General features: G+C 38.5%; 1 protein-coding gene across 1 annotated transcript; it reads left to right on the top strand.

Moving 5' to 3' along the window:
* The first annotated feature begins 2,996 nt into the window (after positions 1-2,996).
* LYRM9 (LYR motif containing 9) lies at positions 2,997-5,263 on the top strand. The gene is made up of 3 exons (XM_065732206.1): positions 2,997-3,133; positions 3,927-4,019; positions 5,219-5,263. The coding sequence occupies exons 1-3, from the start codon at positions 3,008-3,010 to the stop codon at positions 5,234-5,236; spliced, it is 237 nt and encodes a 78-aa protein (XP_065588278.1). The 5' UTR covers positions 2,997-3,007; the 3' UTR covers positions 5,237-5,263.
* The last annotated feature ends 12,695 nt before the right edge of the window (positions 5,264-17,958 follow it).

Here is a 17,958-nt window from a genome sequence, read left to right as displayed (position 1 = left end):
GGAGGATGGGAGCCAAATAATTAAAGTTTCTATGCCCACAAGGCATTGTGATTTCACACTCAGCTGTGGCGTGAAGTGTTTAAAAATTAACTCTGGTCAACATCTCCTACATCTACTTCTGAGTTACCTGTAAGTAATTTAGAAAAGAAAAGGCTTCCTGCACGATGGTTGCCATGTTTGACATTGGCATCGCCCATCTATCCATCCTGGGAACATTCCTTATCCACTTTCTAAGATCCCCTGGGTGTCAGTAGTTTCCCAAGGATTATGCAAGGAAGTGAGCAACCTGAATTAGTTTTTATGGTTTCTCTTCATCAGTTCATGAGGTAGCAATGCTGTTAAGTGCTCCCTTAAAACTGTCATCTTTTTCTCATGAGGGATAGAAAGGTTTTCTTCTGAGGTGTCATCAGAGCTTTTCTTAGGGGACTTCCATGGCACCCCTCATTCGCTGTGACCCTTTATTTTCTAAGGACCTGCAGAAGCACTGTTAGAAAACCTGTCTGTTGATGGCAGCTAAGCAGGTGGTGAGCTATATTGTGTGCTCTATTAGTCTGTACAAAAACATGCTGAGATTGCTGTCACCTCCTCCCCATTCCTATCCCACCTGTTTGCCTCATCTGCCTCATCTCGTGACTTGTCATTACTCGGACTTGCAAATACTTTGTGGGAGCAACTTCTCCATGAGATACATGTATAGGTGTACCCAGAAAGAGGGAGTACCTACAGTGGTTGAGCCTGAGCTCCTGACGGACAATTGTGGGCACAATTCCAGTGCAGATAATAACACTAATGTTGCAAGGCTTTTTCTCATACGTCTTCTGTAGGCAAAGAGCTCTACAACAGGAGCTTTCTGCAGGATGTTACTTTTTGAATCCAGCTACCTGTTGTTGAATCACTACAGTATAAATTTCACGCAGTGTTCAAACTTGTACTGTGGCTTAAGCATTAAAGATCTCTCTGGTTGTAGAGATGTGCTCACATGCACCCACTCGATTCCACCACAGCCCATTGCTTTGTTTCTTGGAAATAGAGATCTCAGTAGAAGATATCTCTTTATGGTGGGCATTTTGTAGATAGTGAGCAGCTTTTTGCCACTGTGAGAAGTGTCTGTAAGTGTTCCTGTTACAGGTGCTTAGAAAGATGATTTTTAAACGTTCCAGTATTACTGTTCTAGAGTATTTATTCTGCTGTGCTTCAACATTCTTGAGAGATACTAAATTTCATAGCAGATGGGAACAAATCTGTGACGTTTAACAGAAAACTTCTATTACTTCAGTCACTTTTTACCCTCTTATAGGTATTTGTTTTATATATAAATGTAACTGTCTATGTGGAGTTTTATTTTAAGCTGACAAACCCTGTCCTGTATTTATAATACATCATTCAATTGGAGCAGTTTTTTGTTAATGTCAGGAGCTATGTCTGCTTGGCATCTGAAAGGATGCAAGGAACTCGAAGGTATGACCCTTTCAGATCTGTGAGAAAGTTAATGTGAGTTCTGAATGAATATTTTATGAAATCTGAAGGCTTAGAACACTGCGTCTGGTTCAGGAGTGCAGTGATCCTGCAGCAAATGTCTGAAGGTACCGGGAACTTTGTTCTCTGTTTCTGTCAGAATACTGAAGAGATAAAGAAGTCATATGAATGATGTTCCACTTACACAAAATAAAATGTAAACCTCCGTAACCTGCTCCCCAGTCATGGAGAGTCACTCACATAATTCTGCCAGTTTTCAGTGTGTTTGTGGTAGGACCTGCATGGATTGCTATGCTGGTGAGATCAGCTCTGAGCTGACTGAAGGCAGCATACAGCAGGGTTTATTTCAGCCTAAAAGTTCTGATACATTGCATCTACTGTGGTATTTCTTCAAGGGTTGTTGTCATGAAGTGTGTTTGCGTCCAATGTACTTAGAATCAATACAGTTTGTGTTTAAATTGCAGCCTTTACGTTTTCTCTGCATTTTGTGAACTGTTGAAAACGTATTGCAGCCTATTAGAAATAATCAGTGTGATCCTTAGCAGCCCATGCGTAGGACAGTTACTGTGGTGGTGTACTCAGAAACTGGCCAGAGGTGTTACTTAAGGAGAGTGTATAAATAAATCCAAATGGTGAGTAAGTGTTGTGAGGGGTGCTGAAGTACTGACGTACACCTTCTTATTATTCAGATACTTTTGTATTATCTTTATTCTTAAAAGAGTAATGATGTAGAAGTGCTGTTTTCCAAATGTTAATAAAACAGATGGTAACCATCTGTTAAATGACAAGTCCTTTACAGTATTTGATTAGCACTTTATATTGCTCGGATGGACTTATTGTTACAATTTGTTAGTGCAGCTACTGAGTTGACACTGCTAGATAGATGTCTTTTCTGTTCATGTTCCAAAACAAAGTTTCAAAGCTCTCAGTATTTTTTGAATATCTTCTGTATTTTGAGTTAAAGCTTGACATTCACAAGCCGGTTCGCAACTTACTATTGAGAGTGTCACAATGCTAGGAAATACTTTGTAATTGCTGTGAGCTATTTTGTAATCTAAAAGGCCCTAATTCTACCATGTCACCGTGGGTGGACTCTTACACAGATACTCACAGAAAACACTGCAAGCATGTATGGGCGTAGGGATCATGAGGGCTCAACTAGCAAACAGCTCTCTTGGAGCTGCCAGTGCTCCTTTATTTACTGTAGTTGTGGTTGGTTGGTTTTTTGGGGGAGGGGGTGGTTGTTGCTGCTGTGTTTTTTTTAACTAGGAAAAAAACTAGCATTGTATTACAACATAGCTCACTATTACAATAGTGAAGTGATCTTCTCTGCACATTTGTCTGTAAACTAAGCAAGTTCTGATCGTATTGTTTTCTTCTACAGATCTTTTCAAGCTATGGTGCTAAATTGGAATTTACACGCCTTGCTTTTGCTGTTGTTGCCTTGTGCTTTTATTACTGCGCTTTTAATAAAGCTCAGTGAGAATCCTGATTTGCGGTTTCGATTTTTCTACAGCTGAGAACCACGATAATGGCTCCACTGCCCAGTGCTGAATTAGTCCAGAACTCTTTGCAGTTATATCGCTACTTGCTTCGATGCTGTAAGCAGCTTCCTGAAGAGAGCATTCGTCAGCATTACAGACATGCAATCAGGCAGGTGAGAAATGTAATTCTTATCCATTATTGAATTCACAGTTGTGGTAGGTTTTTTGTTTGTTTGTTTCTTCCTCCTACAATTTGAACGAATTTCTTACAACTCACGACACTTAAAAAAAAAAATCCTCTGTAGGCTTGAAACCTCTGTGGATTCAGAGGATTATGCAGGGATTAGTGAAGGAGCATTTGATTTTTGTTTGCTTTCCTTTGCTTTCTTGTGTTAGTCAAGATAGCAAACAACAATTGTTTATTCACCTAACCTCATCCTTTTGGTAATTCTTGCTAGTTCCCTGTCTGGGATTGTTTTCCACAACCGGTGAATTTCTTCTAGCTGTTCATATGCAAGTCATTTAATGCCTTTGATCATACCTGCTGTCCTGTGTCTCTGTGCTTGTACTGTAGCATCTGCAAGGAAACTTCACTGTGCAGTGTTCTACATAGGTATACAAGGATGTTACATGCTTATTAAATCAGAGCATGTACTTTCATGCATTTCTACATTAAGATACCCTCATTGTTGTCCTGAATTGAAGTTCCCATAGTCTCCAATCATCCTTTTGGTATTTTTTTTGCTGATGATATGTGAAAGGAGTAAAATATTTCATATGGACAATACATTTGATAAGCTTTGTTATGGAAATAGCGTAGGCAGGTGCTGTGATGTATATTTTTACCTTTTCACATCAAAAGTTTGTTTGCATTAAATTTTCTTTGGGGTTTAAAAGTGTTCCTTATGTAAACAACTGGTGCATTGAGTTGGCTAGTCAGTGTAACACTGAGATTAAATGTTGCAGAGTTTCAAAGTTCACGCTGATGAAGATGATCCTGATAGAATACAGCAAATTATTAAGAGAGCCATTGAGGATGCTGACTGGGTCATGAACAAAGTAAGTTCATTAGATTTTCTAAACTTTTCTCTGACTCAGTTCAAATTGAAGAAGAAAACATTGCAAGGCAAATTATGTACAGTAAATTGTTCTACAGTTTGGGTCTCTGGAATATCCAAGTGAAAGGAAATAACCTGTCTTCTAGGTTTATGATTGCAATGGTTCTTGCTTAAAAATTCTTCTTTGTCAGTGTAAAGTGAAGTGTATTGTTTAGAACCATTGATGCTTTAAGTTAGCCTATGTGTAACTTGTTTCTGTTAAGAATTATATTAAATTTCCAAAGTAGTGACTAATATAAATCTATCACAAAGGAAAGATGCAGTATTTTTGCAAGTCACAGTTGGTAGATACTGGCTGCATTCCTAGAAGGAATCTATCCTTGATTTGTCATTTCATTTAGACTTGCAGAATGCTTTTTTCTCAAGTCTTATCTGTGGCTGTACAGGTCAGGGCTAGACAACATAGTGCCAAAATTGTGGTAGTTCTTTTACTCGTAGTTACCACCCAGTGGAAATGCACCTTCGTTATCACAGGAGCAAAAATTGTCATTCATACTGTCAGTTCTGCAGGGTCCGCATTGATGTATGCTAGCTGAGGAATTGTGGAATAATAAACTGGGTACTTAAATAAAATAATGTAGATTGTATGCCAGTAGACAGCTGAGAGTACCTACACTTCCTTGGATTTAAATCTGACTGGTGAGCATGACATGTTAACATGGATTTATGAGTATAGTGGAACAAGTCAGAAATTCCACTTGTTCTTAGCATCTGTGATTTAATCTACTGAATGACTGATAAGTCCTTATCTCTGCCAGTCCGTGAAATCCAAATAAGAATTGTTACAGGAGCATTTACAGATTAGTCATAGATTATGAAATTATAGCAGTAGCTAAGTTTCAACAGTTACAGTCTAGTAAATAACTGTCTGTGCATGAATCAGATTTTGTTCACCCTACAACTGTGAAAAGCATCATTCGGATTCTGCAGCTGAGAGGGAAATCAGATTCACAGTGTTTGTGGAGAAGCAAATGTCTCCATTATTTTATATTCTAGGTGGAAAGCCTATCAAATCTGTGCTGAACTGAAAGGAAATGGAGACAATTTTGTGTAAATGAGTAGACTTGTAAATCCTTGACAGTAAGAATCATTGCTTTTAGTTATGCATTTTTCTCCTCTAATAATTTCTTTTTCCTTCAGTATAAAAAGCAGAAGTAGAAGGATGAAGACAAGAATGTCATTGGTAAGCATCCTTAGATGACTTCAATCAAATAAGTCCAGTACTATATAATAGTTATTGCTTGCAATTTTACCTTACCTAATACAAATACAGTAATATTTCTGAAGCAATTTGAGGTAGTAGCTAACTGGCACAGCCTAGATTCAAAGCATTAGTGTGTATAATTGTGAACCTTCACTTAAAGCCAAACTTCCCTAAGATTTGCATAGGCCAGAACATATTTCAGGAAAAGTGAGTATAGATGAAAATGTAATGCAGTACAAGTAATTAATAAATAGTGCTCTGTCCGTTGTTCACATCTGGTGAACTGGTTATTCCCACATGAAAAAACTTAACTAGAATCTGAGCGTAAAGGTCTGTACTGAGTCTGCAAATTTGGGAAGTGCTCATTTGGGATGAGAGTAAATTTCTCTTCACTTGATTGTGGATTAAATTACACCATTCCATCTGGATTCTTGATGGCATAACGCTATTGGATATACTTAGTGTGTAAATTGTTTGGTATCAGTGTTCTTCTGCATAAGTTCCAATGGGTTTAGGCTTAATGTTTATGCAGTGTTCATATCTAGTAGTGGAGAGAATGGTATAGGTTACTGAGTGGAGAACGCTGCCATGAGGGCTTTAAGCCCATCTGAAGTTTGAACTATAGTGTCCTGTTGATAGCCAGATTAGTCTCACCTCTTGACCCTTTTTATAGACATCTTTATTCTATTCTGTAGGTTTACACTTGAACTGATGTTTGTCTTTTCTCATTTTAATACAGGTGCACGACCCTGTGACACTAATTCCTAAACTCTTAAGAAACTCCTCCAGCTGGGTTCTGTGCACTCTATAGTATGATCACTGAAATGTGCAACCTTTTACAGGTATAAAGGCCCTCATGTATTTTTGCGTTGTGTAATAAATGGTCTTTGAAAATAGTAGTCCATGTCCTTTGATTTCACAGCCCTAATACCTTTTCACTAGCTATCTTAATTAAATGTAGGGATGCCTGCTTCTTCTTTTCAGCTGTACTTGGAACTTATTGCCACCAGGTGGCAGCACATGCTGCTATAAGTGTGTGAAGTCCTGGGTATCTGAGGGTTAGATTCACTTGTTTTTAGTGTTTCCAAATTGCTGAGCTTATTCACCTGCAAAAATGGTACTTGAGTGCTAAACGAGATCTGTTCTGGGCTCCAGATTTTATTTTTTCATTCAGCCATGAAAGAAACCAGCAAAATCCTTGTTCCAAATAGTCAAACAGAATTTCAGACAAGTGTTATAAAAGAAATAAAGGCCATAATGTGAAAGTTTATATCATAAAGTATTGTATCAAAAATTTGTTTGTATCTGCTCATTTTATACCTTTTTATACTCATCAAGCTTTCCTTCACTCTGTTTTTCTGACCTCTGCCATCTTTACTTTTCTTTTCTCTCTGGCCCTTCATCTTTCACATCATTTTCTACATCTTCCGTTTTTGTACCTTCTCTTCTACCTCTTCTTTAATTCTGATCACTCTCATCCTTCAACCCCAGAAACAAGTAGAAAAGCTCAAACAGATTTGAAGATAGATATAGGAATGTGTTATGCTTAATCAAGAGCAAGAAAACAGATGACCCTTGCAATATTCCAACACGGTTGTACAGATCTGGTCTGTAGTATGAAGATGTGGTGACAGCTTTAGTTCAATACAGTATCAAAAACTTTGAGACTCAGTAACAGTGTATGGAAACATGCTGCTTTCCCAGACTTATTAAAGTATTATTTGCTCAATAATCCTCCATTGTTTTAATTGTCCAACTTTATATAGTATGAAACATAATGTTTTTCTCAGATAATAGGATAAAATGATGTGTGTATATTATTCTTACATACACAGTATTTAATTTGTAAACAGCTCAACAGAGAATATAACCAAGGAGCTGGAAGATGTAACCATGGCATGTGTGCAGCTCCAAATGTCTGAGGTGCCAGCTGAGATCTGAGAGCATCAGACCAGAGGTATGAGAGTTGTAATTGATACGGCAGACCAGCATCTGTGAATTTTAGTCTTTGTTCTTCATTGTATGGTGCAGAGGGGGAAACACAGTTGAGGCAGGGGACAGTGTGACTAATATTTTGACAGTAGTGGTTCAGTTGTAGGGCGTTATGAGATGTCTGCTTCATTTTTTTCATACAAAACACAATCTCATTTTCAAAGTAATAAACCTGTGATGTGAAGATAACTTTATTTGCACTTCTAGGGAACAGTTAATTTTCTTGGTGGTTGGGAGACACAATGCAAACGACTATTTCCTTGTAACAGTGAAAGTAACCCCAGTGTCTAAGGCAGTAATGTTTCTCCAGTAACTGGACATCCAGCTGTATAGCTGAGGCTTTCTTGCTTTCAAGACATAAAACACATTCTGTTCTTCAGTAGGATAATTTGAGGTGAAATACATTGTTTTACTCAAAATGTAAGTGAGAGCTTGAACTCTGACACAAAATTTCAGCAGAGATCAGTACTTCAGACCAAAATTATGTGGAAAAACCTCTAATTAGAATCAGTCTATCCTGGAGGTGCCCTAATTTACTTGTCACTCTCCTGTTTGACCCGAGGGTTTGTACAGTAAATTGAAATGTTTTTTGACTCTGTGTCTTTCTGCTTTCTGCAACCCTGCCCATTTCCTGAGTTATTCCCTTTTTCACCAATCTCTTAATGCAGTGCTTATGTCACTGTGCTCAAGTTTCTGTCAGTTGCTGTGAGCAGACCCACTGTGGGAAAGACTTATGGAGTCATACCCATACCTTGATTTCTGCTGCTCATTGGAGAAACTTAATTGTATTAAATCTCAGCCAGGGTTCTCTGCCAGTGGTTGCAAAGAAAATGTCAGTGCCAAATAGATCTGTACTTCTGTATTTCCATATTCAGAATTTGTGAAAATAGAGATGTTGGGTGCAAGTTAATATACTGCATCAACAGTTCAATGAGAAGTCTGAGCTATCTCTCCTCTTTGACTTCATAAATAGGGCCAGGCCTATTCTGGTTATTGGTTCCTTATTTCAGTAAAAAAGAAACTCAAACCTATTTCTGTACTTCTATATCATGCCAGTTCTGGTAAATAATGGACTGTTGATAGGTGCGTGCAATAACTGAACTTCAAAGCTGCATGTTTTGCTGGGCCCAATTATTGACGTTACCAAAGTAAACATTCAGTTAGCAGTGCTGCTTTCATCAGTTTTCATTGTGCTTACAAATTAACAGCTACATTCTGGAAACAACAGTTTTGCAGCTGGTTACTGTAAGACCTTAGTAGGTCTTACTTCTGAGTAGTCCTGTGCTGCTGAGGAGTGGCCTGGACTGTTCAAGGCTATGTACAGACCACTGTCAGTTGTGCTACCAGCAGGGTTTCATAGCAGGACATTAGAACAATGGAATAGACAATTAGGAGATTTCTGCTTAATAGACTGAGTAAATTACTTCTAATTTTTGAAGTATGGAAAAAGATTATTTGGATCTCATTTCAGCTGTGGAAAATGAGAAACAAGTTCTTAGTAATTTGTTCCAGGTTGTAGACTTACCAGTACTGTCTTAAGTCTAGAACCAAGTTTGATGCTTTACTCTCTCTCTCTCTGAAATATTGGCTGAAAATTTATGGAAAACATCTGTACAATATAAATATGGAAATGACAAATGGCAATCTACAAAGACTGTAACAACGACAGTTTGCTAGTGAGTTAGTTGAGACATTTTGTTTAGTCTATAAATTCTTGCTCTTAAGCCCAGTGATATGTACTGAAGGATCTACGTTTAATTAGCAGCCTCAGAGCCTCATGCAGAAGCTTTCTGTTTAGTCTTTCCTTTCTTTAGCTTGTTGATATCAGGTTTTTGTAGTTACACTTAGATTGTAAATGTGTGGTCTATGTAAAATACAAGAAAACATTGTGCACCTTCTGTGTTTAAAAGATTCCTATCTTTCTGATCACACTTTTGTGCCAGAGATACTGATCTCATTTCATTCTTGCCACTGAAAGCTATTTGAGCCTTCTGTATACTGAATAAATACTTCCATCTAAAGACAGGTTTTTCTTAACACCATTTGTCAATAACTGAATATTCTTTAAATCATTCTTTGTACTCCAGCACTTCGTAAACTTTTTCACGTGATCTGTTATGTCACAGACTGAGCTTTTTGTGTAGAGACACGTGAGCTTGAGAATTTGATGCTAAATAAAGACATCTCTTCTTGGGCATTTGGCTTATTTTCAGGTGTCATAAAGAAATGTTTACTGCTGTACCATAACGAGTAAGTGTACACACTTTCTGAGAAAAAATAATATTCACAGTGACCTTCCTTAAGGGAAAACAGTTCCTTATTTGTGGGTAGCTTTCAACTTGGTGTTACAAAGAATGCCTTCATATAAAGCTCTGATAAGGTGCAAACTGAACAAGCAGCAATGTGCCTCTGAGTCTTAAATGCTCAGTATCATAGCATCCATCATCAGTCGATGACCTTGACCTTGAGCTGTGAGAACTAGTCTTTAAAGCTGTCTGCTTCACCATGTAGTATCCTTTGGTATCATCCAAAATAGCACATGTTTATTAGAGAAGTGAATGGTCTTTTTGTTGCAACTGTGTTCTAAGGCAAGTGAGTAACTCATGAAAATGGCTTTAAGATTTGCTTGCTGCCTGCTTGGTCAGGTGCTTTGCTGTGGTCTTTCCTGCTGCTCAGGGGCTGGGTATTTCTTCTTGAGTGTAAGCCAGCTGGCACATCTTTCAACTTCTGTATTATTTGATTTAATTTATCTTATACTTCTGTTAAGCCAGGTTTTATGAAATAGTGTTAACTGAAATACATGCTAGTCATCAGGTATTCCTTTCAGCTTGTGATTAATCAGGGCAGGCATTAGGACAAAAAGTCTGTTCTTTGAAGAATGTTTTCTGTTTTCCTCATAGCTGTTTGCTGATACTTAACATGATTTTGAACAGTTCAGAAATAGAGGGAGACATATGTCACTTACAGCTAAGAACTTAGAAATATTTGTGTTTATCATGAATTGGAGAGGTCCTTGACATTGTACACCTAGAGAGAAGCCTTGCATTTCTCTAAGGAACCCCTGGAGTGTGAGGAGAATTCTGGACCTACTGTTTATTGTCCTGATGTGGGAACTGGGAGGCCGAGGAGGTTAAGCTCTCTTTCCTGTTGGAATCAACCTGGATGCCTTTTTGCCCAGAATAATTGTGTACTTCATTATTCCATTTAGAAAAGGATTAACTTGAATTTTGAGTCCGTAACTTCCGAGCAAACTTTATTTGTATACTTAACAACTTCATGTAAAATACTCTTTCAGTTGCTGCCCCGCAGCATTGAATTTAAAAACTATTGTACTCTGTGCCCTTATATTATTGTAGCTTATTTTTGCACAGTCTTTGATATCCTTCCATGTCTCTTGAAAGAAGTTTTAAGAACACATTCTAAAAGTGAATATTTAGAGTTATAAAATTGACAATAAATTCTTGGAACAGATTGATTTCTGGTTTGTATTAGGTAATATCACACAAGAATCTTACTTTCATTTTCTCAGTATTCATTTCATTGACAGAAAGTCAGCTGATATGAAACAAGGAACAAGGAAAACAGTTATGTTTTTAAACATCAAACAGGGTGGACCACAAAAATGATCCAAGGGATGGAACACCTCCCCTGTGAGGACAGGCTGAGAGAGCTGGGATGTTCAGCCTAGAGAAGAGAAGGCTCCAGGGAGACCTGAGAGCAGCCTTTCAATATCTAAAGCAAGTTTATAAGAAGGAAAGGGACAGACTCTTATACACATTCCTTAGCAGGGTCTGTTATATGCCAAGAGGAAATGGATTCAAAGGAAATAAAGGGAGATTTAGTTTGGATAAGGAGGAAGTTCTTCACTATAAGCGTGATGAGGCACTGGAACAGATTGCCCAGAGAGATGGTGGTGCTCCATCCCTGGAGACATTCAAGATCAGGCTGGACCAGGCACTGAGCACCTGATCAAGCTGAAGATGTCCCTGTTCATTGCAGGGCAGTTGGACTAGATGACCTTCAAGGGTCTCCCCCAACTCTGTTCTGTGGTTGCACGATTCCAAGTTAGCAGACTGCAAAGCATTCTGTGATGACAGCAGACGCAGGCATAGGCGGTGTTTCCTGGTGACTCCTCCAGGATGCTCACTGAACTGAGCACTGATTTTTCCATCCTAAAAATAAAGTCTTTGGTTTTCCACAGTTGTGTAACTGCAAGAGCTCATTACTCAAAGATGTACTCTAAGTACATCAAAGAGTAGGCTGCAGCATTATAGCCAAGATCTTCAAAAGTAATTCTCAGGTTGTTTTTAGGTACTTGGGAGACCTTAAGAATTATGTTTTAGTCTTGTTTCTTTTACTATATTACCATATTGCCTCAGATCACTTTTCTGGACTGCTGTTTTATATTCCATCTTATCCTTTTCGATTACATACAAAGATCTCTGGCTTACTCTCTGCATTGTAAGGCATAATTGTAACTGCAGTTAACAACTAGGTTGTGATGTGCGAGATGGAGTAAACAGTAATGCACAGTGGATCTGGATACTGATCCTTTGAAAAGATACTTGTGAATAGAAAAATTTAAGAAACAAAGAGAAAATCTGATATATACCCTGTATAAACTGTTTGTTATGCTCAGTTACTTCATAAGCAAAAATGAAGTTTTACAACTTTTATAATGCAGAGAATGTATACACTATGGATAGCAGCATAAAAAATAACATGAATGAAAATCCAGAACAGAACCATAAACTCATCTAACAGAGGCACTCTGATAAAAGCAGGTTGCATAACAAACTGAACCCTTAATCAACTGACTGTATTGTATCATGTGTGTGATTTGTTTATTTACTACTTATAAATGTTTTTCTTATTTATGTCTCAAAGTGGTTGCAGGTTGAAATGGTATCACTTTGATCCGCAGAACTCTGTAACAGCCTTAAGAACCTTGTATTCAAACAGAATGCTCGTTAAAGGAAACACTGAGGTAAACCTTGTCTTTATGTCTTAGTCTATAATCATAGAATGGCTTGGGTGGAAAAATCCCACCATACATGAGCTATCACTTAATTCCTTACCCACAGCTATCAGACTTGGTACGGGGAAAAGTGAGGGCATGTCACTGTGTGCTTTGGAAGTCGTCTTAACGGATATGCTCACTACCAAATCAAGATATGATTAACTCTAAGGATTTCTTTCTTTTCACTAGAAAGTGAGAGGAGGAAATAAGTGAGATTTTAATCTTGTGCTGGTTATAGGGCCATTCTGAACTGTTTTATCTTCACGGACAGTGTTGTAAAAGTGCAGAAAATTCCCCTTTACAGTCCCTCCTGCCAAGCTTCAGAGGACTAAGCTAAAACTAGTCATTGTATACACAAGATGAGGCAAGAACATGCTAAAAGTATTATTTCTGTTACTCAGGAGCATTTTTAGTTTTGCGAACAGTGAAGTACACTCTACATCAGCTCCTTCTGCTTTGGTGGCTGTGGTCCAAATAGCCCCTTACTGCAGCAGCTGAATGAAACATTTAGACTGTGTTAAATGTCTTCTATATCCTATTCTTCTGTGAATAGATAAAAAATTCTTACACTTAATAAGAGCACCTGCTAATTAATTTGTAACATTCCTGTGATGTTTTTATTAGGACTGCTTTTTACATATTAAACCCGATGGCTTAGCCCAATTCCTAATTCAGTTTGTAGCCTTTTAGAGTGGGATATTAGGATATGTATCAGCACAGATTCTTCCACGTGGTTGCTTGTTTTTCAAAATGACTCTTCTAACTCCAAAGTGGTGTTCTCCCTTCCTAATTCAGCTCCATATGTGATCTGTTGTGTCAGTGTGTTCAGGAGTTGTGTGAATGAGCACTGTGTTTGTTTGCTGCTCCTAAAAATGAAACTAAATAGAAAACCCCAACCTGGAACTGATAAAGAGGGGTTCAGAAAAGCAGCACAATTAGAATACCTGCATCTTTTGTGCTACAGTACTTGGTTCAGTTTGGGCCCTAGTCCAAGAAAGAGTCTGCTAAATGGGTGAGTTCAGTGGTGGGACACTAAGATGGTTAGGGACTGGGGGACATACCTCATGAGAAGAAGCTGAAGGGACTGGGCTTGTTCAGCCTCGGGATGAGAGGGCAGCTTCTGGGACCTCTGAGGAAGTGGAGCCATGCTCTTTGCAGCAGTGTGTAGCAGGAGGATGAAAATTAATAAGATTAGACTGGTTATAAGATACAGCTTTTTCCCTGTGAGGGCAAGGTTGGACTAGCTGATCTTAGTGTTCTGTTCCAACCTTAATCATTCTGTGGCAGTCTAGCAATGAAGTAGATCGCATGGCAGCGTGGTCCAGTCTTGTTCCTTGGAAGTGTTTGCGACCAGCCCGGGTTGAGCCTGAGCCTCCTTCCCTGACCTGGTTGCCAACCCTGCTTTGAGTAGGATAGACTAGATGAACTGCACAGGTGGCTTTCAGTCTGAATTATCCTATAACCCTGCCTAAATTCCTGTTGCTGTTAGGAATGGTGAGGAGGTTATGTCATGGTCTGTGGTAGGTTGTTTTTTTGTTGTTGTTTGATTTTCTTTTTAATTTGATACAATCTAAAGCAGTTCTAAAGCATTTCTGATAAATATAAGTCTGTCAAACTAAATTTATCCAAAGGAATCTGCATGGTAAGAAAAGAGAGTGAACGTTACACTGTACAGGCAGTGTGAAGATGGACTGTCAAAAACTGAAAGCTGAGGCTGTATGTAGCTGATCTCAGTTGCCTTTTCCAGATTTGAAATTTTCCAAAACATTGCTTCATTTCAGAAGGGTGATCTGTTGGCTTAGTGATAGGGCAAAACCACAACCAGGGTGGATACAAAAGGAAGGTAATTAATGTGGTCAGGAGAATGAGATTTAGCATTTCTACATGTGGGAAATGTTCCTGTGGTATTTTCCTTCCTGATCTACCCATACTTTTAATCTCATTTCTTATCAAGTGGATAAGCAAGCAGAGACAGTATCAACACAGAAACATTAGGCAATTTTTGAGAAGTTTCCTGCTCGCATTTTAGAAACTAAGTAGGGAGAGAAAAATACCAGAGATTGGGTAGGAGTATGGCATGATAGAAAGATATGGTAAACTGCATCTCAGGTAGCTTGAAGTAAACTTCCTTCTATTACGTGGACTGTTTAGAGCTGCTGTTCTAACATTTCTGGATCACATAAGCAAAGTGTCCAATGATTCTTTCTCTGCCTTAAGTAAATCAACTGTTCCAGCAGTTGCAACTGCTGCAAACACTGTAAAGAGTACAGCAGGAGGTTGCCCTCTGTTTCAATAAGTTAGGAATTTCTTGTTGGCTTCTCTGGCCAGCCAACATCACAACTTATTATGGAAGGAAAATACCTCATAAGTGCTTCACAAAGAAGGCACGTGATGTAGTGGCCTAAGCAAGGAAGCAACGTGCTTTTGGAAGAGAAAATGATTTGTGAATATGCTCTGATTTTCTTCTGATACTGTCACCTTCAAATTCAGCATCGTGATTTTTCCTCAGCATGGAACTGCAGAATTGGGTGGTGATCCATCCTTCTCTGGATATCGCAGTTGGTTTATGTTCTTCAGAGCCACGATTTTTATTCTGGGATGTAGTGCAGCAGTGGACCAAACATTTGCTTTGGGAATGAATTCTGCTCATGTCTGAACTTGTGCCCAATACCAATTTCATTTGACTCAACTCAGTTTAACAGTGGTATGTATCTTCTGAAGATGTGAACAGCAACACACAGTGTCAGCTTACCTTACTAGTCAGGAACTCACTCAAATATGGAGAGAGAAATTGAGGATGGGATGTATCATCTCTAGGTCCAGCTGATGAGAAGGACAGTGAAAATGTTACTGTTGTACATATGAGAGTTTTTGTGAGAGAGGCTGAGAGGAGGCTGAGCAATTCTTTTGAAGAGAAAAAATTCTTTGCAGTGAATCTGAGCTCCAGTGACAATGACACAGCCCCCAAGAGAAAGAGAAAAAGGAATTGCTGCGAATGTTGTTGTTGTCTGTGCTGTGAGTCTGATAAACAAAGGAACAATGATGAAAAGTTTATGTCGTGACAATAAGAGCCTTGAAAGCACTTCTGATAATCTGCTGACACAGGAAAATAGCGATTGTGGCCATTAATCGTTTTCTAATCAACTCCCTGCTCCCTTAATCCAAGATGGAGCACTGTAACTTCCGTTTGCATCTAAAGTTATTGCATCACCCATTTTTGTAAGCAAAAATGTGATTTTCTGTATTTTAAAATTGCCTATGTACTTCCAAAATGGCAAAAATAGATTTCAGGTTTTGGGGATTTTTGTAAACTTCCCAGTGGACTTAATAATAGTGTCAGTGAGGGCTCATTATATTCTGAAGGAAGAACCTTTGTTTCATGCAGAGAATGCAATGTATTTTGCAATGAGAGTAATGTAAACGTATGAAGTCAGTCATTTAGGAGAAGTCAGTCATTTAGAAAAGGTAAAAGAGAAGCAACTGTGTGTTAGCAATCAGTGATGAAACAGTGCACACTCACTACTGCTCAGACTGATGTGATCCAGACTCTATGGTAACACAGAATTATAACCCTAACGTTTTATACAGTGGCTAAGTCAACCTCCAAAACTATATCATTCTCTATATCACTCTTTGTTCAACTTCACAGTGTATTTCTGATTATCTTTTGTGAAAGTGCACTGTTTTCATTGTATTTCTAGTATATTCCCATGATACATAGTTCAGCAGATGACTGTATTTTCCCTTCCTTTCTAAATGCGCTGTGAGATAATTAAAGATAGAATGTATTTTGGTGATATTTTAATATCTTTGGATAAAAAAGAACACAGAAATGCAAAATAAAGTCCTGGTACATAACAGTAGCCCTTGCTGTTTCTTGGGCTGAATTTTAGCTTGACTAAATATAATGAAATGGTCATGGAATGTAGGGCACAGAGCCCAGCAGACAGACACATACAGACTACAGGTCAACCACCAGGTGCTGTTTTACTTGTTTGCTTTAAATCTGCTAGTAGCTGGCCTTTACTGCTGCAGTTGTGGCTGAGGACCCTGTGAGTCAGACAGTACTTTTTGGAAGATGTGTCATCTTGAGGCAACGTGCAGTCAGGCACAGAGAAATGTGATCATTGGTTGTGTGATTGATTTTGCCCTCCTTTACTTCCTTGTCAACATTAGTTATGTCCACACACAGGAATTTTGGAAGAGATGGCTGGTGAAGGGATTTTATGATATTACTGCCCTTCTGAATATGGCCTGACTCTTACAACTTCTAGGCAGGAAGGGATGGGTTTACTGGCATAGTTTTTCTAGCTTTCATTTTCACTCTGGTGTTTACATCATGATGATGGGGCGAAGTGGAAAATTTCATCTGACACTGTCTAGACTGGAAGATGGCAAATGAAACCTTCCATTTTTCACCCTAAACTGCTTCTTAATATGCCTTAAGTGTGCATAAAATAAAAAGAGTCCAGGCAGTAGATTTGGGATCTGCTTGCATGAAGTGTGTAGACTTGAGTCTGAGATTCCGATTTTAATAGAAAGTTGTTCTCCTCGCTTTGTAATGTACATGTCAAAATAATGAAGAATCTAGTGAAAAAGATGCCACAGTTTATGGTAAATATGTTAAAATTATTTGAAATAGTGAATTGCCCTTAAAGATACAGTAAATAAGCAAAATACTCAGTGGAAGAAATGGTTTTGCTGTCTTTCAGATTTTGAGGTTGTATTCAAGCCAAACAAATTCTCCCTGGGAAATGAAAATCCAAACCAGAGGAACAGAAGCTGGTTGTCAGTAGTGGATATGAGGAGATGCTTGGGAGCACCTTTTGAGCAATAGTGTTACTCATCAGATGTTTCTTTGTCAGAAACTAGTACTGCAAGGAAGCTTCCAGTAAGAACAGTCCTGCCTTTGTGCTTTGCAGTCACAACAGATGCAAAGAATTGGTGAGGAGCTGCATTGCATAGAGCTGGCTACCATGGACCACTCTTTTTGTGGTTGAGGGTGGGATGTCATAAAGAAAGTGTTCTAAGAATTGCTCTTAAATTTTTTTCACCTTCTAAATTAAATGCAGTGAATCAGTTTGAAGTCTTGTACTTTGATAAAAAATAAGTCTCTTTTTCCATGTCTCCACTAGATGCTTGAAGAGTGGTGAGGAAGTGGAAATTTCTGTATTATTTTGTAATTCTTTGTGTGGGACATACACTTGTCACTGTTTCCATCTCCATCCTATAGTGAAAGGACATTTTCACCTTATTCCACCCAGAAGAGCTTTAAGACCAATGTCAGTTTAATGTACCAAAGTGAGATTAGTGAGCAGTGAGAAGTAAGGCCAACAAAGATGGGACTCCTGTAACTTTTCAGAAGTTCTCCTCATACAGCTCCTGGTTTCTTCGCAGTCCGTGTGTCGAAGGCTTTCTCTTCAATTTCTGCTACATTTGGTATGTAGTGTAGGAGTTTGGGAAGGGGTTTTATTTGTTTATTTATTGGCAGGAAACTTTTTTGAATCAGAAGCCCAAAATTGCTACCAAGCAGACCTGTAGACACTTTTCTGGGGTGATCTGTCACCTAGACAATGGCACAAATCCTCACCATTGTTGTTTATTTACCTCTGAGCTGGCAAAGTTAGGAGAGGTTTCCTTGTGGCTCAGTGTCACGTTGCACTA

This window comes from Cyrtonyx montezumae, unplaced genomic scaffold (assembly GCF_038088225.1).
Source record: "Cyrtonyx montezumae isolate F1298 unplaced genomic scaffold, pur_monq_1.0 scaffold_15, whole genome shotgun sequence".
NCBI classification, from domain to species: Eukaryota; Metazoa; Chordata; class Aves; order Galliformes; family Odontophoridae; genus Cyrtonyx; species Cyrtonyx montezumae.
Note: the sequence above shows the minus strand (reverse complement) of the source record. Positions and strands in the feature narration are given on the sequence as shown.